Genomic DNA, 22,791 nt, shown 5'->3' on the forward strand with positions numbered 1-22,791 from the left:
GATTTCTTGCTCATTGCAATCTTGTTTTCATAAATTTAAATGCAGTTAAAAATAATTATTTAGTAAGTAGACCTAAATTTTCTATCTTATTGGCTACATTGAGTACAAATACCTCTAAAATTCTAGAACTACAGCTTTTCTTTATACATGAATCTCTCATCTATGAATTAACCTCCTTCTAAGAGTAGTATCTCAAAGCAAACACAAATCTCATTCTCTTGGGATATGGTGTTTTATGAAAAAGAAAATCATCTTACAGGTGGTGATGAGTATGGCAAGTGCAGAAAGCTTCATTGATCAATTTTTAGAAAACAAAGACTATTAAGCCTTTCCAGACAGCAGAACAAGTAGACTCAGTTTCAGTGTTAAAAGTTCCCTGTAGACAAAGGTGCAGTGTTTGGAAGCTATTCTCTCTGCTTCTCCACAAACTACACAAAATCTGATAGAGATGCCTTTGTGTTTTCTTTTTAAAATAATGGATTTTTAGTAAGGTTTCTGACTAAAACTGAAGCAAATTTTGTCATGATTAAGAAATTTTTCAAAAGTAGGGCTAGAGAGATGGCTTATGGGTAAGAGCATTTGCTGTATAAACATAAACACCTGAATCCAAATACTCAGACCTGACTTAAACGTCAGTGTGGCTGTGTGTGTGTCTGTAACCTCAGAGCTGTGGGGGGCGTGCACAGGAGGATCCTAGGGTCTGCTGGTCACTAGCGTAGATCCAGGTTCAGTGAGAGATACTGTCTCAGAAGAATAAAGTGGAAACTCACAGAACAAAACAGTGCCCTCCTAAGGTAGTGGTTCTCAACATGTGGGTCATTATCCCTCTGGGGGTCCAATGACCCTTTCACAGGGGTCACTTAAGACCATCAGAAAACACAGATATTTACATTATGATTCATAACAGTAGCAAAAGTACAGTCATGAAGTAGCAATGAAAATAATTTTATGGTTGGGGGGTCACCACAACACGAGGAATTGTATTAAAGGGTCACGACTTTAGGAAGATTGAGAACCATTGTCCTATCTATTAAAGGGTCACAGCATTAGGAAGGTTGAGAACCACTGTCCTATGTATTAAAGGGTTGCAGCATTAGGAAGGTTGAGAACCACTGTCCTATGTATTAAAGGGTCGCAACATTAGGAAGATTGAGAACCACTGTCCTATAGCCTACAGACACACACATGCCCACATGCATACACACAGGACGCACAAAAAATTAAAAAAATTCTTCATTGAAGTACCTCCAACTTAAAATTACAAATCAGTAAAAGTGAGCCATGTGGAAACAATTTAAATAGTTTAAGAGCCCTTAGCTAATATTTTATCAAATTAACTGGTATACTGAATTTCTTGGACAAAAATATTCAGAGAGAAAAAAAAAAAAAAAAACAATGTTCACTGCAGAATTGAAAACTGGCTGGATCATCCTTAACAATTCCCCCCATCAAAAAGCGAGAAAACTGATCGGCATTGAAAAAGCAAGGACTAACAAGATGGCTTACTGGGTAAAGGCACTTGCTGCCAAATTTGACAACCTGAGTTCAATTCCCAGCACCCAAAGCAAATTGTCCTCTGACCTCCACATATGTGCAACAGCACACATATGCCCATATACACAACAAATAAATTACTTAGTTTAATGCTTTAAAAAGGAAGTAGATCTAAGTTAATGGGAGAGTCAAGACTGATGAATTGCCTTAAGAGCTAGTTGTACTGACCAATTGAGAGCCAGCGAAAGGTATTAATTTTAGGTCTTTAGCCCTCTTGTCCCTCTTTGGGGTGAGGTTGGAACAAAAAACAGAAAACCTCTCTTCACATCTGTGCATGAGAAATTTCACAAAGCTGTCACGAAACTCTTAAGAGCTGCTCTTTCTGCCCTGCATCTCGTTTTGGCTTTCTTGAGGAAAATTCCTGAAGCTCTGGAGATAGCTGAAATGGAAAGAGTGGGGTTAGAAGCAAGTCTGAAGAGGACTGTTCTGACAGAATTTTTCAGAGTGACTTGAAGCCAGATGATAAGCATACAGGACCAAGAATAACCATGATTCTGTCATATGCAAAAGTTTGCTTTGGCCAGATTTAGTGGAAACGACAGCAGATCTCATCTGAGCCCTTCCTGTGCGCCTGTGACTAATTAAGTTTTCATATTTACCAGCGTATGGACAGGACTGAGGTAAATCAACCTATCAAAGTCAATGGCAGTAAACAGTAAACTGAGACAGGCTATATAACACCGCCTCAACTTCCTACTGAATAAAAACTGCCATTTGGTTTTCACTGACTCGTAAACCTTCTTTAAAGCTTATCAACACATTTGCCTTTAAAGTAGTCCTGGATAGGAAGTACTATCAGAGACTCCATCTTTCATGATTTTCAGGCCTAAATAAATATCCTAGGATCAAACAGTAGCACAGCCAGAATCGGAGCCCAGGCCATGAAACCTGCAAAGTTCAGCGTTCTGCCCAGAGAAGAGTGCGAGTCCTCGGCAACCTGGGGTCCGTGGACGTTCGCACCACTCCACACAGCCTAACTGCCAGCCTGCTAAATCACAAAAAAATCTTCTATACCTACCTGCCTTTAAGTATATTCGTGGGATCTGTCTCCGCTCACACCTTGAACACAGAGAACGGGTAATAACTCTGGGGAGAAAACCTGTCTCGCCCCAGGAAGAGATGATTAGTCAAACACCTTTGTAATACTTTCATCCGCAGACAGTGTTAAGCACGCTCCATCCCGAAGCTACGATTCCTGCAACCCCAGGAGTTTGAGCAGCCCGCGTCCTACAGCGACCGCCCCTGCCCCGCAGCATGCTGGGAAACGTAGTCCCAGCCGGGCCCAGAGCCTATTAGTCTTCAAGCAACGAACCCCCAGCGCCAGTCCGGTCCACATCCGGTTACGAGCCCAGGTCCCGCCTCTAAACCCATCAGCTCTCCAATGCCGCCCCCTGCCGGCCTTTCCCTAGCCGCCCAACCGTGAGCCGGTTCCGGGTAACCCGGAAGTGAACATTGGTCTTCCGGATTACGAGTCCGGACGTCCGCACGTGCTTGCCGGTTACTTAGGCGCTGCTGTAGTGGAGTTACTTTCTGCTGCTGCCCCAAGTTGGGAAGCGGGGAGCCATGGAAGGCCAGAGCGTGGAGGAGCTGCTGGCCAAGGCGGAGCAGGAGGAGGCGGAGAAGCTGCGGCGCATCACGGTGCACAAGGAGCTGGAGCTGGAGTTCGACCTGGGCAACCTGCTGGCTTCGGACCGCAACCCCCCGACGGTGCTGCGCCAGGCCGGACCCTCGCCCGAGGCCGAGCTGCGGGCCCTGGCGCGGGACAACACGCAGCTGCTCATCAACCAGCTGTGGCAGCTGCCGACCGAGCGCGTGGAGGAGGCGGTGGTGGCGCGCCTGCCGGAGCCCGTCACCCGCCTGCCCCGCGAGAAGCCGCTGCCCCGGCCGCGGCCGCTCACCCGCTGGCAGCAGTTCGCGCGCCTGAAGGGCATCCGTCCCAAGAAGAAGACCAACCTCGTGTGGGACGAGGTGAGTGGCCAGTGGCGGCGCCGCTGGGGCTACAAGCGAGCCCGGGACGACACCAAGGAATGGCTGATCGAGGTGCCTGGGGGCGCCGACCCCATGGAAGACCAGTTCGCCAAGCGGATTCAGGCCAAGAAGGAGCGCGTGGCCAAGAACGAGCTGAACCGGCTGCGGAACCTGGCCCGAGCGCACAAGACGCAGATGCCCAGCGCAGCCGGCCTGCACCCCACGGGACACCAGAGTAAGGAGGAGCTGGGTCGCGCCATGCAAGTGGCCAAGGTCTCCACCGCTTCGGTGGGGCGCTTCCAGGAGCGCCTCCCCAAGGAGAAGGCGCCCCGGGGCACCGGCAAGAAGAGGAAGTTTCAGCCCCTCTTTGGGGACTTTGCAGCCGAGAAGAAGAACCAGTTGGAGCTACTTCGAGTCATGAACAGCAAGAAACCTCAGCTGGACGTGACGAGGGCCACCAACAAGCAGATGAGGGAGGAGGACCAAGAAGAGGCCGCAAAGAGGAGGAAAATGGGCCAGAAAAAGGGGGGCCGGCAGGGACCTTCGAGCAGGAGGAAAGGTGGACCGCCGGGCCAGGGAGAGAAGAGGAAAGGAGGCTTGGGAGGCAAGAAGCATTCCAGGCCTCCGGCTTTCGGCGGCAAGAAGAAAGGAGTGCCGCACCAAGGTGGGAAGAGGAGGAAGTAGTATTCTCCCCCCTGGACCTGTTCTGCAAAGCGAGGCCTGTCTGAACTAAGGGTTAAGTTGTGTGCACTGCAGGCTGGTGCAGGGGTGGCCGCTGCCCCCATTGGAGATTAAAGGGACCGGTTTGCCTCCCCTCAGGAGAGTCGGTGCTGAACTACGAATAATCTCTTCCCCACAACAGAGACACTGGCTGGAAATTAAGGGCATATTTTGAGAACATGAGAATTAGAGAAATAATGTGGTCAGAATCAGGAGTAAGTTAACCGCCTGCTTTTTTTTATCTTGACTTTGGATACTCGGTAAGAGTTGATCAGATTTCTGGGGCATAGTAGATTGGTGTCAACATTTTTGCATTATTTTTGTAACAGAGCTTGTGTATTTATCAAAGCAGGCAGAAAAACCAAGTCTACCTGTGGTTTACAAGTGTTGTAAAGGCTACTTAATAAAAGTATGTCCGTACCTGGAGTCCCTTTTAACTTTTATTGTCGGTAGATGTACGTGAAGCCGATGACCTGGGTGCCAACATAGCGTGTGCTGGAAAAAACACAAAGTAGTTACAATGGTTACAGGATGGCCACTTGTATTCGGAAAACTCCGAAGTTCTTTTGGCACTAACTATAGTATTAAAAGCATAGTACACTGATGTTTGTGAAGGTGATGCGTTTGGCCAAATGAACATGTTGCTTTACATGGTAATTTGTAAAGCATGTAGTAAATAATGATAATTAACCTTGTTACTCCAGAAAATACTTGTCATTTTGTTTATAACCGGTGGTTTTTGTTTAACTGACTTGGGTTTTAGTTTTTAGCCTGTGCTGGCCTGGAATTGACTATGTGGCCTGGGCTGACCTGGAACTTGAGGCCTTGTGGCTCTGTCCCCCAAGTGCTGATGTTATAAATGAGCGGGCACACCCAGCAGGAGATTTCATGGTTATTGCTGTCCTGGGTGTTTTCCATTATCAGTCTTATTTTGATCTTAATAAACTTGTCTTTGCATAAATATGTCCTGAAAATTATTAATAGCAAATCCAGGATTGAGGGAGGCGTGTTTTCTGTAAATCGAGTGGCCACCACCCTGCTCTTTTTATCTATCAGTTGACAGCAGGTTTGGAACTGGGAGTTGGGCTGTCCATACTTTTTTATGTTTCATATTTATAAGGTTACTTTAGAAAATGCAAGGAAAGCTCAAATCATAATACTCAGTTGTTACTGGCTTTGGATAATGGTCTAACAAAGTTCCTTGGACTTGGCCATCTTTAGAGACCCCTTCCACTGGCTGCGGAGCCCTGCTGGTTCACAGTTCTAAGTATTCATCTTGAGAACTTTCTCAAAACCAAGACTGTTCACAGAGAACTTAACTTTCAAAGACTTGCTTTGATTGGTCGGCTGTAGGCTTTTTTTTGAGACACAGCTCTGGTTTTAAAATGTACACAAAGCCCTGTGGAGTCTTGAGGCAGTTTCTGAGTTGGCAGCTGGGTCGCTTGGCCTGGCTCTGATTCCTGGAAAATGGGCTAAAGCTGGGTCAGGTGACGTTGCAGAGCCAGTTAGAGACAGAAGTTTGCCTCTTGGTGTCCAGCCGCCAGGATTGGCCGGCCGTGGGGGTGGAGCAGGCAGAGGCCAAGGAGACCTGCCATGGCTGCAGCTGCACGCGCTCGGGTCACACACTTGCTGAGGCACCTGCAAAGCACAGCGTGAGTACAGGCGGCGCCAAGGATGCCACGGTGCTGGGCCACCCCTGTGTGCGCCCATCCGGGCAGGCAGTCGGAATCCGAATACTTGCAGAATTCAGGAAAGCAGCACCGCAGTACGCAGTGGGCGGTGCAGGGCCTGAAACCGTGGTAAGACGGGTTGGAACAGTGTGGCACAGCTAGCGTTAGAGAAACATTCCCAGAGAAGCCGGCCTGGTCCCACGCAGTGTGACAAGCGAGTAGAACTTGGCTCTGTGGCTGAGACAATTAACATCAAAGCAACGCGTGTGTACTGGATCTGTGTGCAAAGGCCGCTCTTCTCTGAGCATACAACAACGGAAGGCTGGAAAGCACCGGCAACTTAGGGATCTAGTTAAGGGCATAGACACCTGTAGCTTATCTCAGCAGATGAGCTCCAAAAGGGAAAAGACCACAGTTACCCTCCCTGACCTGATTCCCTCCAGAAAGGCTGAGCGCGTGAGTAAGAAAGTGTGAAAGTCCACGGTCCTGGGAGACGGGAAAGGAGAGGGACTGGGGAGCAGTTCTGGCAGAGGGAAGAGCCACACCAGAGAGGGACTGTTGCAGTTCAGGGCCCAAAAGTGGAGTCTGAGCCGGCCTTCCTAGGAGGCAGTAAGGACTGAGACACGGAAGGAAAACAGCTGGTGCATACTAGGTAGTATACATTGCACATGAACTGTTGGAAGCAGAAATAAGCTTTCTGATAACTCCGGCATACTACCCTCTAGCATAAGGAAAAACATGAAAATAATGTGTTCAGTGCCCCATGGCTAAGCAATGGCACAGCCATAGGTTGAACTTTGGCTTTGCGATCCTTGTTCCCCCGGCCTATGGTAAAATGGTAAGTTATGTTCTATGAATAACAGAAAGCTCCTAAAGCCACATGCCTCGCTTATCAAGGTGCCCAGTGATACAATAATTCCATGGCCAAATAAATGTGGGGAGCTACTTACTGTATTGACATCTGTGTTGATATGTAAAGTGCTTTGAGGAGTCCTGCAATAGGAATAAGTGCATTCTTTTGTGTAAACCTGTGCATTCATACTTAGTAATAATAAACATATCCCTTAGAACCAATGTCACCCAGAACATGTTTGGAACAACCGCATGAGATGCAGTTACGTCAGCACACTCTGATGCCAGTGGGAAGTGGAGTGGAAAAGGAAATGGGGGATGAGTTTTGAAGCAGGGGATCTTACGTATATGGGTGTCTTGCTTGCCTGGTTGTGTGTCTGTGCATCTCGTGTGCCTGGAGAGGATAAAGAGGGCATTTGATTCCCTGGACCTGAAGTTACAGAGGGTTGTGAGCCAGCTTGTGGGTGCTGGGAATCAAAGCCAAGTCCTCTGGAAGTGCAGCCCATCAGGCCACAGAGAAAGGGTTCCTCCCTGGGGCCTCAGAAGACGACCCCAGAACGGACAGGAGAGAACACACTTATCTAGAAGAAAAGAGATGGGAAGAAAAGGAAGGTGAATTCCAAGCAGGGAAATAACTAGGGCAAAGTTCCTGATGTGGGAGGGAGTGAAGTGAGGAGAAAGGAGAGATGGTTCATTTTTCAGGAGCTAAAACCCAGAGCTGAACAAGCCAAGAGATGAGGAGAAAGCCAGAGATGAGGAGCCAAGTGGGCAGGGCTGGGTCTGCACTTTATTTGCCCCGGAAGCAGCTTTGAAGGAATGGGGTCATTGGGAAACACGCCACCCCCGACCACATTGGGGTCTAGAGCTACAAAGGTGCAGCCCAGAAGCCACTTTGGAAACTAGTGAACATCTAAATGAGAAATGACAGTGGAGCAGACCGTGGCCAAGGCTGAGAGGTGAGTGGAGAACTGTCGGGGGCCTTGGTACGAGAGACTGTAAAGCTTAAGGGAGAAAGAAGGGTCAGATGGCTGAAGGCAGCCCAGGAGCGAACAGAATGTGTAAGGGGTGGCGGAGTGAGGAAGGAGCCGAAGGGACCGCCCAGGTCACAGAAGTGACAGCAGGGAATCTTGGAACCCAAAGAAAGTGCGACCTGCCCACCAGGATCCTCTGGAAGAGCTGTACATGCTCTTAACTGATGAGCCGTCTCTCCGCCCCTCCATTTAAACCTACACCCTATATCAGGATTCTGGATGATGAATTTGGGGGATCACTGGAGACCCCTTTCCAGTGCTGTCCCATTGAATGAATCTCTCTCTGCCTTTGACTTTCTTGACTCTCATTGGCCTATTGAGGACAAGCAACTGAGCCTGGTTAAGACTGCCAGAGCTCAGCTCACACTCCTCTGTGAAAGGCTCCAGTAACAAAGTAAGGATCCACACTGGAAGCTGTGACTTAATTTCAGGGACCAAGGAGTGTGCTGGGTGGAAGGAAACAGCCTGTAAATGTATGCCGGGGGAGAACCAACGGATGAACAAGCCTGGGGGTTTCAGCATGAATCTCTTCATAGGACAGGAAGGACAGTGAGGAGGGAGCTGAGGAAATCAACACAGGTGGGCAACCTCAGAAGGAAGAGAGGACCAAGCAGGAACCTCAGCTAAGGGCTACAAGTGAGTTCATTAGTCTTAGAACTTAAAATAACACGAATAGCGCTAAGAGGCAGCCATGTCCCCAGCACTGATTTTGTGTTTCTTTTTTCCCTTCACTTCTCGTCCTTAGAAGGTTGAATGCAGGGAAGAGCTAGCTGTAGGCTTGGCCTGGGCCTGGCCACTTTCCTGCCCCCTGCAGGAAGCAGGTGGCCACTAGATGGCAGCCTTGCTTTATAATTTGTCTGGACCCCGGGAAGTTCTGCGATCCTGAGAGCCATGGGAGTAGTAACCCCCCTTTCCCTCCTTCACCTTTCCCCTCCTTGGGTGATTTAACTCCAGATTTGAATTTTGGCGCGGTGGGGAGGAGGCTATGCAGTCAAGTATTTGCCGACACCCCGCTGTGGCAAGGTCCTGTGAGCCATAAAGAGAAACAAATGAACAGGAGAAATTGAAGCCAGGAGGGACTGTCCAAGAAGTAGCGGATGTGGCAGGGACGGAAGAGAAATCTCCAGGAAAGAACATGTGGAAAGTGCAGGGACGCAGGGCTTCAGGAAGGAGGATGTGCTGGTGTGCGTGCTATAGAGACAGGACCAGCTCACAGAGCCTGGGGCTGCGACAGAGGATGGAGTGTGGGACGTGAGGAGCTGACCGGGGAGGCCAGTGGTCTGAGAGCTTCCGGGAGCTCAAGTGCAGAGTCAGTTTGAAGATAAACTGGATACCTTGAAGATGTGGAGGATCACGTAGAAAGTTCCCAGGGTTGAGAGCTGAGTGGGAAGAGGCTCGTGGTTCAGTCAAAGCCCCTGACCCCATCAGTGCGTGCCCGCCACATGCTTCCCAGGGCTGCCTGCAGGCCTTGCTAGACATCGCTTGAACAAATACCCTCACGACAGGATTGTCTGGGCTGACAAGACGGTAGTGGGCTGGCTTTTGTCTCCGGTGTTACCTTGAGTTTGGAGTTTCTGCTGCCTCTGTTTGCCACTCTGCCAGCTGTGACCCCGTTCAGTCTCAGGACTAGAATGCGGTGTAAGAGTACTTTAAGGCTTTCACTTTTAAGTTCCGGTTTCTATTTATGCTTTCCTTTTTTCTTTTCCCTAGATGCCAGTGCCCAACACATTCTCATACTTACTCCCAAGGTAACGCATCCTGAGTTACTTCATCAGCCTGTTTTGCTTCCTATCACTAGCGTGGGCGGTACATTAGAGTCAAGTGTGGAAAAGGGAAATCAAGGCACGTGGAGGTAGGCTGGTGAAAATAGCGTCTCTCACTGTGAAACTGGTAATACAAGTTCTGAGTGTGCCACGTTCACTATGTGCATGATATTTCATGCTATTCATGCTTCCAATTTAAAATACAGTATTTTTCAAAACTGAAAACACACTTAAGAATGTTTAGATTCTTCAGGAACAAGGCTTTTGGGTTAAAAGACAACTCTAAAAGCTAAAGTAAGGTGATTGCTAGAAGAAAAAATCTGGCCTATATACATTTTAAAAATAATTCATTTCTCAACAATTAAAAATAATAACAAAAGGCCGGGTGGTGGTGGCGCACGCCTTTAATCCTAGCACTCGGGAGGCAGAGCCAGGCGGATCTCTGTGAGTTCGAGGCCAGCCTGGGCTACCAAGTGAGTTCCAGGAAAAGGCGCAAAGCTACACAGAGAAACCCTGTCTCGAAAAACCAAAAAAAAAATAATAATAATAATAATAATAACAAAAGTTTTCAGCTCCCACCACCTTAATCCTTGTCAGACCCGGTGGACTCTAATAGTTCACGGTAGCTTTAGCCTGTCCCCAGGACGTCACATGAATTATTGACACATGAATTATAAATTTTCTTCTTGGAAGGAGGTAAGCTATGAACAGAGAGGCAAGGAAAGAGAGGTCAGCCATGCATGCTCCTGAGCAGAGGGAGGGCACAGCAGGCCTGATGAGGAGCAAAAGAGAGAGGTCAGTGGCCAAGGCCTTTTCCTGCTCCAGAAGAGGTGCCCCCCCAACCCCCTGGGGCAGATGGGGCCTCTAACCACCAGCCATGAAGTGGAACCAGCCTTTAAGGCCCTTGGGAAAACAGGCAGAATTTTCTTTTGTGCTAAACTTTTTTGGCTTTTTTCTGCTTGGGGAATGGCTTAGAAAGAGAGAACTCCAACGTACTGTTTGGCCTGAACTTCAGCAGCAGAAGCAGAAACACTACAGCAAGAATGTCTGCGGAGGCTTAGAGGAGTCAGAGAAAGTTGGCTTTGGATAGGATGATGCCTTTGCCCTCAGGGAACAACATGGCGGTGGTGTCGTCTAGTTCTGGTCTCATAAACAGCAAAAACTGGGCAGTGCACGTGATGCTGTTGGCTTCCCTTGATCTTGAGGCTGACCAGAACTGATTATAGATGAGTAGATTAAAAGGAAAGATAAGCATCCAGGAAGGTGGTTCAGTGATGAGGACATTTAACCATGTAAACCCAGTGACCTGAGCTGGGGCCCCAGAATTGGCACGCACAGGGATCAACTCCACAAAATTGCCCTCTGACCTCCACATGCTTGCTGTGGTACGCACTGCTGCCATACACACAGGCATCATGCACACACAACAATAACTTTTTTAAATATTAAATGTATTGATGGCCCCTTATTGCCCCCAAATAACAACTAGCTTTATACAGAAATTTTAGAAATCGGTTTTCAGCACTTTTTTGTAAATATTGATCTATATTTTATGTACAACCATGAAATGCCAAAAAGGTGTGCTTTGAGGTAAGGTTTTAGGAAGATGTTTATGTTCACTGCTGGATTTTATTATCAAAAAAACTATTATTTGGGCTTATTTTTTGGTGCATGCTCTGATGTTACTCTCTGCACTTCCAGCCCCCGGACTCTCACCTTCTGGAAAAACGACAGAATATGCATTTGAGGTAGATTTCATCGACTCATTCTTTCTTTTATGGGTGGCACACAGAATTTGCTGATGCGTTAGTGTTTCGTTTGAACTCTGTTGTTAACTGGTGTTGTGCAGTCTCATTCCGATCAGGCGCTGGGCAGCAATGTGTACAATGGTAGGATGTAGTCTGGAAACAGGAAGAATGTTCAAAACGCTGTCCTTTACGTAGCTGTTAAATATGACAAACTCCCAGTTCTACAGACTCCGAATTCTATGTGCTGTACATGAGTCTCTGAAAATTTGCCCCGGGCCTTACTTAACAAAAGAAGTCATCTTTTGGAAGAAGAGTAAAGTGTCATACTAATTACGTAATTACTTTAATTGTTTGTTTAATTCCCTGGCCCCCTAGTTTAGAGTGATAAATTAGTTCACTGGGGGCCCTCTGACAACCCAAGCCACTTCTGAAGGCCCAGTCTCCACTCAGCCCCTCATGATTGCTGAGACTTGAAAAATGTGTGGTGGTTTCTAGATCATTTGAGGGTGACAGAGATCCAGGTGACCCTCCTGGATTGTTTAAATCCTCATTTTAAAGAGTTTTATAACATGAATCAGCAAACCATGGCTGTTTTGTTTCATTCTTGAATTGAAAAGTGGCCTGTGTGCGTGAGTGTGAAGGCTCTGCTTTTGTGTGTAAACTCAGAACCCCGTGCTTCTCTGGTTTCATTAGTGTCCAGCAGGAGGCCTTCAACAGAGCACCTCTCGGTGGTGTTGGTGGGTGGGAGGCTACATGGACGTGTACAGATGCACACGAGGGCTAGATAAATAAAGGGGTAAAAGCTGCAGAACAGACAGTTAAATTGGAAAGTAAGAAATTTGAGAGTTAATTTCGATGTGAGGGTTCAGGAGGACAGACATTGACAGCTGAAGAAACAATGGGAATTTGTTGGGTATTGGGGAAAGACAAATGCTTAATTTCAGTACATCTGGAGCCACAGCTTGCTCAAAGAAGTGGGAAGCCAGGAGGCGGGAGAGCTAGAGGCCGGTGCTGCAGAGCATATAATTGATTCTCTAAACAACGAGGCATCACCTCTGGTTTTCAGAGATACACTGGCCAACTCTAATACACCTGAATCTCTTTCTCGTTTCAGATGGCTGTTTCAAACATTAGATATGGAGCAGGGGTTACGAAGGAAGTGGGCATGGCAAGTATTTGAGGCGTCTGCAGCCTCCAAGCATTATGTCTTGTAAACACCAGCGTTAATGGACAACAATCGAATCCTTTGTTCTTCTTAAAGATCGCATTAAACTTGCCCAGTGTTGTTGTAGTCAGTAACACTGAGTTCATTTTTATTATAGGATCTGCAGAATATGGGAGCTAAGAATGTTTGCTTGATGACAGACAAGAACCTCTCCCAGCTCCCTCCTGTACAAATAGTTATGGATTCCCTAGTGAAGAATGGCATCAGCTTTCAGGTTTATGATGACGTGAGGGTGGAGCCCACAGATAGAAGGTAAGGTCTTAGTGTGCTTGATAGTTACTTAAGCAGAAGCCAACAAAAATGACTGCATTGGAAATTTGTCCCAGGCCTTACTTAACAGCATGATGGTGTATTTTTTTTTTTTTAAATATAGTGTAATGCTCTTTTGTTTTCTGTTCTCTAAGCTTCATGGATGCGATTGAATTTGCCAAAAAGGGAGCCTTTGATGCCTATGTGGCTGTGGGTGGGGGCTCCACCATGGACACCTGTAAAGCTGCCAATCTGTATGCGTGCAGCCCCGACTCTGAGTTCCTGGATTACGTCAACGCCCCCATTGGGAAGGGGAAGCCGGTGACTGTACCTCTGAAACCTCTGATTGCAGGTAAACACTCCGCTCATTTGCTTCATTCTACAACTGGCAAAAGAAGAAGAAGAAGGCCTTGGGTACTGTGCTGCTCTGCCAGCTGTTCCTTTCAAAGTTACATTTCCAGAACCTCTGCTTTGTTCATTTCAAACCAATGCATTAACTAGAGAACAAAGCAGGCAGCAGTTTACTTATTTGAAAACTCTGGCGTCCGTCATTGCACACAGCGACGATTTGGTTCAGTGGGAGGAGGCTTACAGTGTCAGGCTGGCTGTGGTGTCGCTGCGTGGAGGAGGAGGGATCCTGGTTGACACTTGGTAGGTCCCTCTGTTGGCAGCCTGGTCCCCAGACCCATCTGCTTGGTCTCATCTCCCAGACACCGCAGAGCTTGGGGAGAACAATTGGTGTTTTCTCTCAATGACTCAAGCCTTTCTTCCACATGATGGCTCTCCAGCTGACCTGGAGCTTGGTGTCTTCCCTGGGACATGTGGCCAGCATGCGCATGTGCCCCGTGCACAAATCCATATCAAAAGTATCTTGAGTGCTCCACATGGGGGGCCTTGGGATGTTCTAGACTTTTCTTCCCTCTCTTTTCTACAGCCGTTAGCGCACTGCTCACGGAAGTTCTGCTGTTAAAACACAGTAACTGGGAACAGGGGAACGGTTAGGTTCTGCTCTCCCTTCTGCCCCAGGGTAAACAGCCACAGCAGGGACTTGAGGGGGTCGATGGCAGATGAGCTGCTGTGACATGAATGAGGCATCAGCAGGGAGCAGCGTAATTGGAGTCTGCGAATGGAAGGCACTGGTGAAACCATGTCGGCGTCACACAGAGAGGTGATTAGTAAAGTTTAGAAACTTGACAGCGCTACAAAACCACAGGGCCCAGCAAAAGCGACTCGCCCCTGTGCCTGTTGCCAAGGGGGAATAAAGATGTCTTTTAGAGACAGGATGTGTGAGCGCTCCTGCCAGGGGTGCTGGGCAGCTCCATCTCTGGCTCTAGAGAACCAAGCTTCCCAGAGCTCCTCGCTGTTAGTGTGGCACGGATTTCCCACACAGGTATGATTAACATACACATGTTAATACTGACATAGATATCATACATGCATGTTGCAACAGAGATCATATATTTAACACAGTTTCATGTTAGTGCAGACATAGACAACATATGTATAAACCTGTTTGCACAGATACAGACAGCATGCATGTTAACCATACATGTATATCACTTTATTATATGTTCAATATAAATTCTCAAAACACATTTGTACATATACAGATAGTATGCATATTAAACACACATGCATGTGAACCATACGTACATGTTAGTGAAGCCATGTTATATTATGTTAACAGATGTAGAAGCCATGTAAATGTTAAACGGACCACATGTTAATACAGATAGATATGATATACATTTTAAGCATGCATGTACACTCAAACATCATAATGTATGTTAAACATATATATATGCAAGCACAGATACAGACTGCATACATGCATGCTAACATAGCCACAGATATAACATGCTGATGAGAACACACATGTGTATTAATAAGCAAGCATGGACATCACATGACTCCTTAGTGTATATGTTATACAGATGCCAGACAAACAGTGAGGTCAGCAATGCTTCCTTTCTGTCTTTGCTTCTTATTTCTGAGGTGGAATTGAATATTAATCTAATATTAATATTGTTTTGTTCAAGTTCCAACTACCTCAGGAACTGGCAGCGAGACTACAGGGGTTGCCATTTTTGACTATGAACAGTTGAAAGTAAAAACTGGTAAGAATTTTATTCATAATTCTTTCAAAATTCTCTCTCTCGCCTTTCTTTTTTTTTTTTTTTTTTTTTTTTTTTTTTTTTTTTAGATTTATTTATTAATTATGTATACAATGTTCTGCCTGCGTGTATGCCTGCAGGCCAGAAGAGGGCACCAGATCTCATTACAGATGGTTGTGAGCCACCATGTGGTTGCTGGGAATTGAACTCAGGACCTCTGGAAGAACAGCCAGTGCTCTTAACCGCTGAGCCATCTCTCCAGCCCGCCTTTCTTTTTTTTAAGATTTATTTATTTATTGTGTATAAAATATGTATTTCAGTATTCTGCCTACATGTAGGCCTGCAGGCCAGAAGAGGGCACTAGATCTCAATACATGTGGTTGTGAGCCACCATGTGGGTGCTGGGAATTGAACTCAGGTCCTCTGGAAGGACAGTCAGTGCACTTAACCACTGAGCTATCTCTCCAGCCCTCTCTTACCTTTCTACCTCACCCCCTTGTCTTTGGTGTCATTATTTAGAAATCAAGGAATTAAGGGAACTCAAACACACGTTTTCTCTTCCCAAGTGTATATAAAAATAGGCTGGTAAGCTTCTTGTTGAGAATTACCTGAAAAGTCTATCAAAATGCCATGCATCTCTTTTTATATATTTTTTTTATTTATGTGTATGTGTAAATGTATTCCACTGCTGTGGGAATGCCTTTGGAGGCTGGAAGGTGTCAGATGCCCCGGAACTGGAGTTACAGGCAGAAGGGAGCCACTTGACTGGGTGCTGGGAACCTGATTTAGGTCCTTTGAAAGAGCAATGATTGCTCTTAGCCATGGAGTCCTCTCACCGGCCCTGAATCCATGAATTTTAATAGGCCATTCTCCTGCCCATGTCAGCGGTGGGATCTAGGAGAAGTGGGTATTCATTCCACTCTTTGACATTTTTTTTTTTTGGTTTTTCGAGACAGGGTTTCTCTGTGTAGCTTTGCGCCTTTCCTGGAACTCACTTTGGAGACCAGGCTGGCCTCGAACTCACAGAGATCCGCCTGGCTCTGCCTCCCGAGTGCTGGGATTAAAGGCGTGCGCCACCACCGCCCGGCTTACTCTTTGACATTTTTTAACATTTGAAATCAATTTATCAAAACATGACTTTATACAATAAGATGCATACTTTTCAAGAGTCTACTTGGTGGGTTTTAACAAATGCACATGGCCAATCAAGGTTCTAGACATCCCCGTAACACCACAAAGTTGCTCAGGTTCCACCCCAGCCAGGCCCTACAGACCCATCCCCAGGTCACTTCTGTCCTATTTTCTGTCCTCTAGTCATTGGGGCTACCCCTGGACCCTTGGCTGCTGTGGTAGCAATGACCCTCTCTTTGAATTTGACTCAATATACTTCTTCCAGCCTTTTTAGTTTGTAGCAAACTAAGCTGACATTCAACTACACATTTAGAGTAACTTCATCTTCATTAAATTACATGACCCTTGACATTAACAAAAACAAAAACAAGCAATGTTTAAATTCAGCCTTACGGTTTTTAAAAGACTTATGTACATATTATCTAATCATATTCTTATAGCTTCAAGTATTGTTATGATGTGTGTGTGTGTGTGTGTGTGTGTGTGTTTGTGTGTGTGTGTGTGTGTGTGTGTGTCTGTTCATGTGTTCCTGTACACCTGTGTAAGGCCTAATCTTGGGATAACTCTGAGTGGTTAAGTGACTTGTCCAGTGTCACATAGCCAGGTGTAGAACAAAGGCCAGTGGTATGCTAGTAAACAACATTTTAGACTGAATAGGAAATAAGCCCCGGGTTGTAGTTCCTGTCAGTTTCTATGTAGTCCATGTCCAGGAGGGCCAGCAGGGTCCAGCAGTGTCTAGCTGGGCCACATCTTTAATATATGAAAATTCCTTATGTTTTAGGTATTGCTTCACGCGCCATCAAACCCACCCTGGGACTAGTGGATCCCCTGCACACTCTCCACATGCCTTGCCAAGTGGTTGCCAACAGTGGCTTTGATGTCCTTTGGTAGGTACCGGTGCCACCTGGAGAGGCTTTTCAGGACTGGTCTGCAAACAGTATTTTGGCACCCGAGGGCCTGTGTGCAGTCGGTGATAAGCCTTCAGTGACTAACACTATACAGCACCCGTCATACTGGCTGTCACTGTCCCTCTCCTAGATGGAAACGTTGACGATGTGTCAAATTAGACAAAAGCCTACCTTGGACAGGCCACCCCACCCTAGACAACATCTGTGGCTATGGGGCACAGATAAAGGGTCAGTTTAAGATGACATGAAGCACCTCCAGACTGTCTCTCTGGCCACGCAAACTGGGGAAGGATTAGGGCTTCACCCAAAGGGGGTCGGTAAAGGGGGCTAGTGTCTCCAGGGTGTAGGACCGTCGTGTGTGCTCTCAGTACCTCACACATCCCCTCTGGAACACGGTGCAGTGCGAGACTCTCACTAATAGAAAAGGAGATTGGGTGTCCAGTGTTTAGGGCCTTGCCCAGGCTCCTGCAATTTGGGCTGTGATGTACCAAGATCACATCTGTATATTAGGACAGATCCTGTCCTGAGCTAGGCCATCATTGCCGGTCTCCCGGAGGAGCACCCAGGTTCTTCACTTTCAGCCAGTCTCAAACCACCATGGTTCATCCACTGGTACAAGAACATTTTGCCACATTTTTGTGTCCTTGAAATCAGAATGCTTTTTTTTTTTTCTTTTTTAATTTTGAGATAAGGTCTCTCTATTTAGCCCTGGCTGTCCTAGAACTCACTATATAGACCAGGCTGACCTCGAACTCATGGAGACCTATCTGCTTCTGCCTCCTGAGTGCTGAGATTAAAGGTGTGCCTCACCACATCCAGCTGTCAGAGCATACCTTAACATCTGTACATGGTGTGTATTTTTTATACCAGTAGTGTGTTTCAAAATACTGCGTCTTAACATCGGCTTGTTATAATGTACTCAGCGGGACCTTTTTCAAATTGGCGGCATATGAAAGTCAGTGAACTGGGGCAGTTCTCTTAATCATCACCGTTTCTCCGGCGTCCACCATCTCCTCAGGAGCAGGACTTGGTGTAAACGCTCCTCTTCTCTCGTCACGCCCACCCTCGGCAGATCCGGTGCTTGTGCCCTTGACTCTCACACCTGTCTATCTTCTCGAGCTTCATTGTTCTTCCTTGGTTCAAGTCAGTGTCGGCCCTTACTCAGACCATCGCCGTAGCCTCCTTGTGGGCTTCCCTAACTCCATTCCATCGTCTTTCCATCTCTCTCACACGCTCCCAGACTGCAATATGACCAGCACACATGCCAAAACATGCACCCACAGCTCTGTCTGTGGTGTGGGGTGAGTCTGGAATGCCCCTCACGGGCTCATGTGTTTGAACACTGGGTCCTCAGCTGGGGATGCTGGCTTGAGAGGTCATGCAAGTTTGAGGAGGTGGAGCCTGCAGACCTTTGGGGGTTACAGCCTGGCTCTACTTCTCGTCCTATCCTGTGCTTGCTGATCTATCTGGTCAACACACTAGACACTGCCCTGAGCCCTGCTTTGTGAGCCTGGCTTTCCCACCATGCCCTTCCTTTGCCTGTCTCCCCCACCGTCCTATGAGCTTGGTGAGGACAGGGCCACCTTACTCTGGGCCCTGGCACTACCCCCAGGGCATGTGACTGTCATGTCACAGGTACTGACTGCTGTCAAATGAGCCGGAAGTGGCATTCATCTGTCTAATGCCTGGTCTGTTCCTGACTGTGTTCTACCGCCTAGAAAACTGTCTAAGTCTACCCTGTTCAACATTAGAAAGTTGATGAGATGTCTCCCAGCTGCTTAGAGATAATGGAAATCAAGTTACCCTCCCCAGACAGAAAGTACATAAATCTACCATGGCCCACCAATGACCTCTAAGGGGATGCCTCAGACCCAGACCTCACTATCTAAAGAGGGAGTGGGGTAGAGGAAGAAATCAGACCTCCTTGTGGTAGCCAGCTTTCCATCACTCTGACAAAATACCTAGAATAATCTCCTTAAAAAGGAAGAAAAGCAGGGGCTGGAGAGATGGCTCCGTGGTCAAGAGCACTAGCTGCTTTTCCGGGGGACCCAGGTTCCATTTCCAGCACCCACATGGCAGCTCACAACTGTCTAGAATTCCAGCTCCCAGGGGTGTGACACATTCACACCAACACAACAATGCACAGGAAAAAATAAAAATAAATAACTCATTTTAAAAATTGAAAAAAGGAGGAAAGCGTGGTTTGGGCTCGTGGTTAGATATGTCCACAGTCACTTATTGTTTTGAGTCTGTGGTAGCACACTATATCACGGCGAGAACACATGGCAGTCAGAATCCAAAGAGAGTCTGGGGTCCTGTTACCCCTTTCAACGTACCCCCGGTGGCCTGATTTCCCTCTACTGGGCCTCACCTACTATGAAAGTTTTACCACTTCTCAACAGGGCCTTTGGCTAGGAACCTCTTTTCTTTAACACGTGGCCCTTTGGGGACATTTCAGATCCGACCACTAATGCTGCTCTGTCCCTGCACTATGCACCGTTGATTCTTGCTCATCTCCTGCAGTCCCGGTGGAGAACTACAAAACCACCGCGTCCGTCTACCAAGTGCATTTTTTCCTTAGTTTCTAATGATTCGTCCAAAAGGTGCCTTTCCTGCTTCTGGAGGAGAAGAGAGTGAACCCTCTGTCTAACACTGGGAACTATACCATGCAAAAACCATTTGTGTTCTGCTGGGGCCGCCGTGCATCATTAACTAGATGGCTTTAGTTGTATCTGCAGCTGAGCCACAGGCCAGCAGGTGGGGGCAGCTCTGAAATATTCAAAGAGCCGACCTTGAGTTTAAGGCACATTAAAAATAGACTCCAACTTTTTAAGGTCAAGAATTTAAAATGGCCGGGTGGTGGTGGTGCACACCTTTAATCCCAGCACTTGGGAGGCAGAGCCAGGCGAATCTCTGAGTCTGAGGCCAAGTCTACAGAGTGAGCTCCAGGACAGCCAGGACTACACAGAGAAATCCTGTTTTGAAAAGCCAAAACAAACAAACAAAAACCAATTAAATGTAGTTATAATAATAAGCTTTGCAAGGGGTGAAGCGCGAGAAAGGCAATGCTCATTCCGTGTACTTTGAACCTTTCCCTCCAGCCATGCTCTGGAGTCGTACACCGCCATTCCCTATAACATGCGGAGCCCCTGCCCTGCCAACCCCATCCAACGACCAGCCTACCAGGGCAGCAACCCAATCAGTGACATCTGGGCAGTCCACGCACTGCGGATTGTTGCCAAGTATCTGAAGAGGTACGTCACCCTGAGGAGAAAGAGATGGAACAGAAGGTCATGAGCTGCTCTCTGGTAAAACCTGACATGTCTGATGCTGACACACTGAGGGGACATGGTGACATGGTCTGTTCACCAGGGCAGTCACTAGTGACCTCTGCAGGGATCCGAGGACAGCCAGGTGAAAACTGGTCCCTCCAGTTCAAAAAGGCAACAGTTTCGGAAGACAGCTGAAGCTCCTGATATGTAAAGGAGACAGATAAAATAAAAAGAGGTTTGCTCACCAAAGCCCCCAAATTAGCCAGACATGGTGGTACACACCTGTAACTCCAGAACTTAGAGGAGTCTGACACAGGAGGATTGCCATGAGTTCGAGGCCAGTCTGTGCTACACAGTACTAAACCAGGCAGGGCTACAAAGTCAGACTCGGACAACAGCCACCACAGTGGAGCTGGGATGAGGAAAATGTCTTTGAGACTGAGCAGGAATGAGAGCCTCACAGGCATGTGTTGGCTGCGTCATCTACACCCCAAAGGCACACGGAAGTCACCCATTGGGAAAACTCGCATGAATTAAAGTCAAGAGAAAAATGTAGCCACTCAGGAGACAGAAAAGACAGAAAATGTAAAAGGATTCCTGGGAGGTTTTAAAAGATTGAAGAACACAGTAGAAACTGGGTGTAGTAGCAACACCTGGAGTCCTGACTACAGAGGAAACGAGGCACAGGGTCACTCGAGTAGGAATTTGAGACTAGCCTGGGCAATGCAACAAGACCTCACATCTAGAAGCAAAAATTTAAATTAAATATTTTAACAACTGACTAATCTTCACATTTTTTAAAGAATACAAATATACAAGTATACATATTTACAGCCATTATTTATGAAAGAACAAATAGGAACAGACTCCCAAAACGGCAAAAATAAAAAACATACAGTTCAGTTTGGATCAATGTCACGGAGAGAAAGATGTCTAGGCTGGCTTGGCCCGCAGGTAGCCTAGGGCGACAGCTCTGGGTACACTCTGAGAATGTGTTCACTCTGAGTTTGTTCACAACCATCAGGATCGCTGACAGATGAGGAAGAGGGAGTCCCAGGTCACCTCCCTAGAGCAACAGTCACAGCGCCAGGTCAGGGCTTTGCGTCCCTGGCACCTTCCTACCAGCCGAGGGGCTGACAGCGTATTTATTATGCCCTTGGTAAAACTGTTGATAAGAAAAATAGCCGGGCAGTGGTGGCTCAGCCGGGCAGTGGTGGCTCACGCCTTTAATCCCAGCACTTGGGAGGCAGAGCCAGGCGGATCTCTGTGAGTTCGAGGCCAGCCTGGTCTCCAAAGCGAGTTCCAGGAAAGGCGCAAAGCTACACAGAGAAACCCTGTCTCGAAAAACCAAAAAAAAAAAAAAAAAAAAAAGAAAAATATGTTTGCCTTCAGTTTTCATCGAGAAGACAAGAAGTTGTTTGAGTAACCTGCCTAATCTGTCTTCCTACTGAGTGACGGCCCCTTCTCGCCTTTCCCTAAGGCAGCGCTTTATTCAGAAGAAAATGCCAATGGCGGTGTGTTGCTCTCTGTATTTATATAATTAATTCACAGGGCTGTCAGGAATCCTGATGATCTGGAAGCAAGGTCTAGTATGCACTTGGCAAGCGCTTTCGCTGGCATCGGCTTTGGAAATGCTGGTGTTCATCTGTGGTAAGTGACCATACAATTTATTTTCTTAACTTGAGGTACTGCTTCTAAATTTTAATATATATAATTCAGGACAAGTGGCAAGTTTTCAATATGCCATACACCGGAGAAATCTAAGGTTTCCCAAATATTTTCTTAATTTGAATTCAGTTTATTAGGTCATGGATTTCTTATAACAGCTTTAAAAATGCAATTCATATCCTATACAGTCTGCTCATTTAAACATATATAATTCAGTGACTTCTAATCTCTGCACAAAGTCCTGCAACCTTTAGATTTAGAATATTTTATTACCTCCATAAAAAAAAAATCCCCACATCCTTAGCTACTGCTCACCAAAGCCCACACCTCCCTCAAAGCTTCGAGACCACTGAGCACCTTTCCACCTCTGTGGAATTCCCCACTTGGGGCATATCACAGACATGAAAGCATATGGTCCTCTCTATCTACCATGCTCCATTTAGATACTGTTAGGACCTTACATCACTTCTTTTTACCACCAAATAATATTCTACTGTATGGAGATGCCACGTTTTCTTTTCTTTTTCAAGACAGAGTTTCTCTGTATAGTTCTGGCTGTCCTAGAACTCACTCTGTAAACTAGGCTGTCCTCGAACTCACAGAGATCCCCCTGCCTCTGCCTCCTGACTTCTGGGATTAAAGGCGTGCACCACTACTGCCTGACTGAGATACTACATTTTATTTGACTTGTTATCAGTTTGTGGGCATTTGTTGCTATAAGTAATATTCTGTACAAGTTTTTGTGTGCACATTTTTATTTCTCTTACTTGGTACAAATGAATGGGATTTCTGGATCTATGGCAATTTTGTATTAAATTTTTTTAGTGCCTATACCATTTTCCATTCACACCAGCAGTGGATGCGGGTTCTCATTTTTCTGTGTCTTGCTATATATTGTAATTTGTAAAATTTCAAATG

At 46.7% G+C, this 22,791-nt stretch overlaps 2 protein-coding genes across 8 annotated transcripts in view; both read left to right on the forward strand.

Moving 5' to 3' along the window:
- Nucleotides 1-3,000: 3,000 nt before the first annotated feature.
- On the forward strand, nt 3,001-4,668 carry Rrs1 (ribosome biogenesis regulator 1 homolog). Its single transcript, XM_052718508.1, has one exon. It carries the CDS (start codon nt 3,118-3,120, stop codon nt 4,204-4,206), a length of 1,089 nt encoding a protein of 362 aa, XP_052574468.1. The 5' UTR covers nt 3,001-3,117; the 3' UTR covers nt 4,207-4,668.
- A 109-nt stretch (nt 4,669-4,777) lies between these two features.
- Adhfe1 (alcohol dehydrogenase iron containing 1) overlaps nt 4,778-22,791 on the forward strand; it is a 52,139-nt gene continuing 34,125 nt past the window's right edge. For 2 of the 7 annotated variants that reach the window (XM_052718502.1, XM_052718501.1), the window contains exons 1-10: nt 4,778-5,894; nt 9,506-9,543; nt 11,260-11,306; nt 12,421-12,474; nt 12,629-12,783; nt 12,936-13,132; nt 14,820-14,897; nt 16,807-16,912; nt 20,035-20,187; nt 21,757-21,855. In XM_052718502.1, coding sequence (XP_052574462.1) covers nt 5,836-5,894; nt 9,506-9,543; nt 11,260-11,306; nt 12,421-12,474; nt 12,629-12,783; nt 12,936-13,132; nt 14,820-14,897; nt 16,807-16,912; nt 20,035-20,187; nt 21,757-21,855 — 986 coding nt within the window. In that variant the 5' untranslated portion in view covers nt 4,778-5,835. Of the gene's footprint in view, nt 5,895-5,915; nt 6,042-7,300; nt 7,721-8,331; nt 8,432-9,505; nt 9,544-9,584; nt 9,648-11,259; nt 11,307-12,420; nt 12,475-12,628; nt 12,784-12,935; nt 13,133-14,819; nt 14,898-16,806; nt 16,913-20,034; nt 20,188-21,756; nt 21,856-22,791 lie in introns of those variants that run through there. The other 5 variants (XM_052718504.1, XM_052718500.1, XM_052718505.1 and 2 more) reach the window with 5 other exon arrangements.

This window comes from Peromyscus californicus, unplaced genomic scaffold, assembly GCF_007827085.1.
Source record: "Peromyscus californicus insignis strain IS unplaced genomic scaffold, ASM782708v3 Scaffold_5__1_contigs__length_169319896, whole genome shotgun sequence".
NCBI lineage: Eukaryota > Metazoa > Chordata > Mammalia > Rodentia > Cricetidae > Peromyscus > Peromyscus californicus.

Excerpts from the sequence above, each read along its gene's own strand:
- Rrs1 (XM_052718508.1), top strand. The coding sequence starts at position 3,118 with ATGGAAGGCCAGAGCGTGGAGGAGCTGCTGGCCAAGGCGGAGCAGGAG.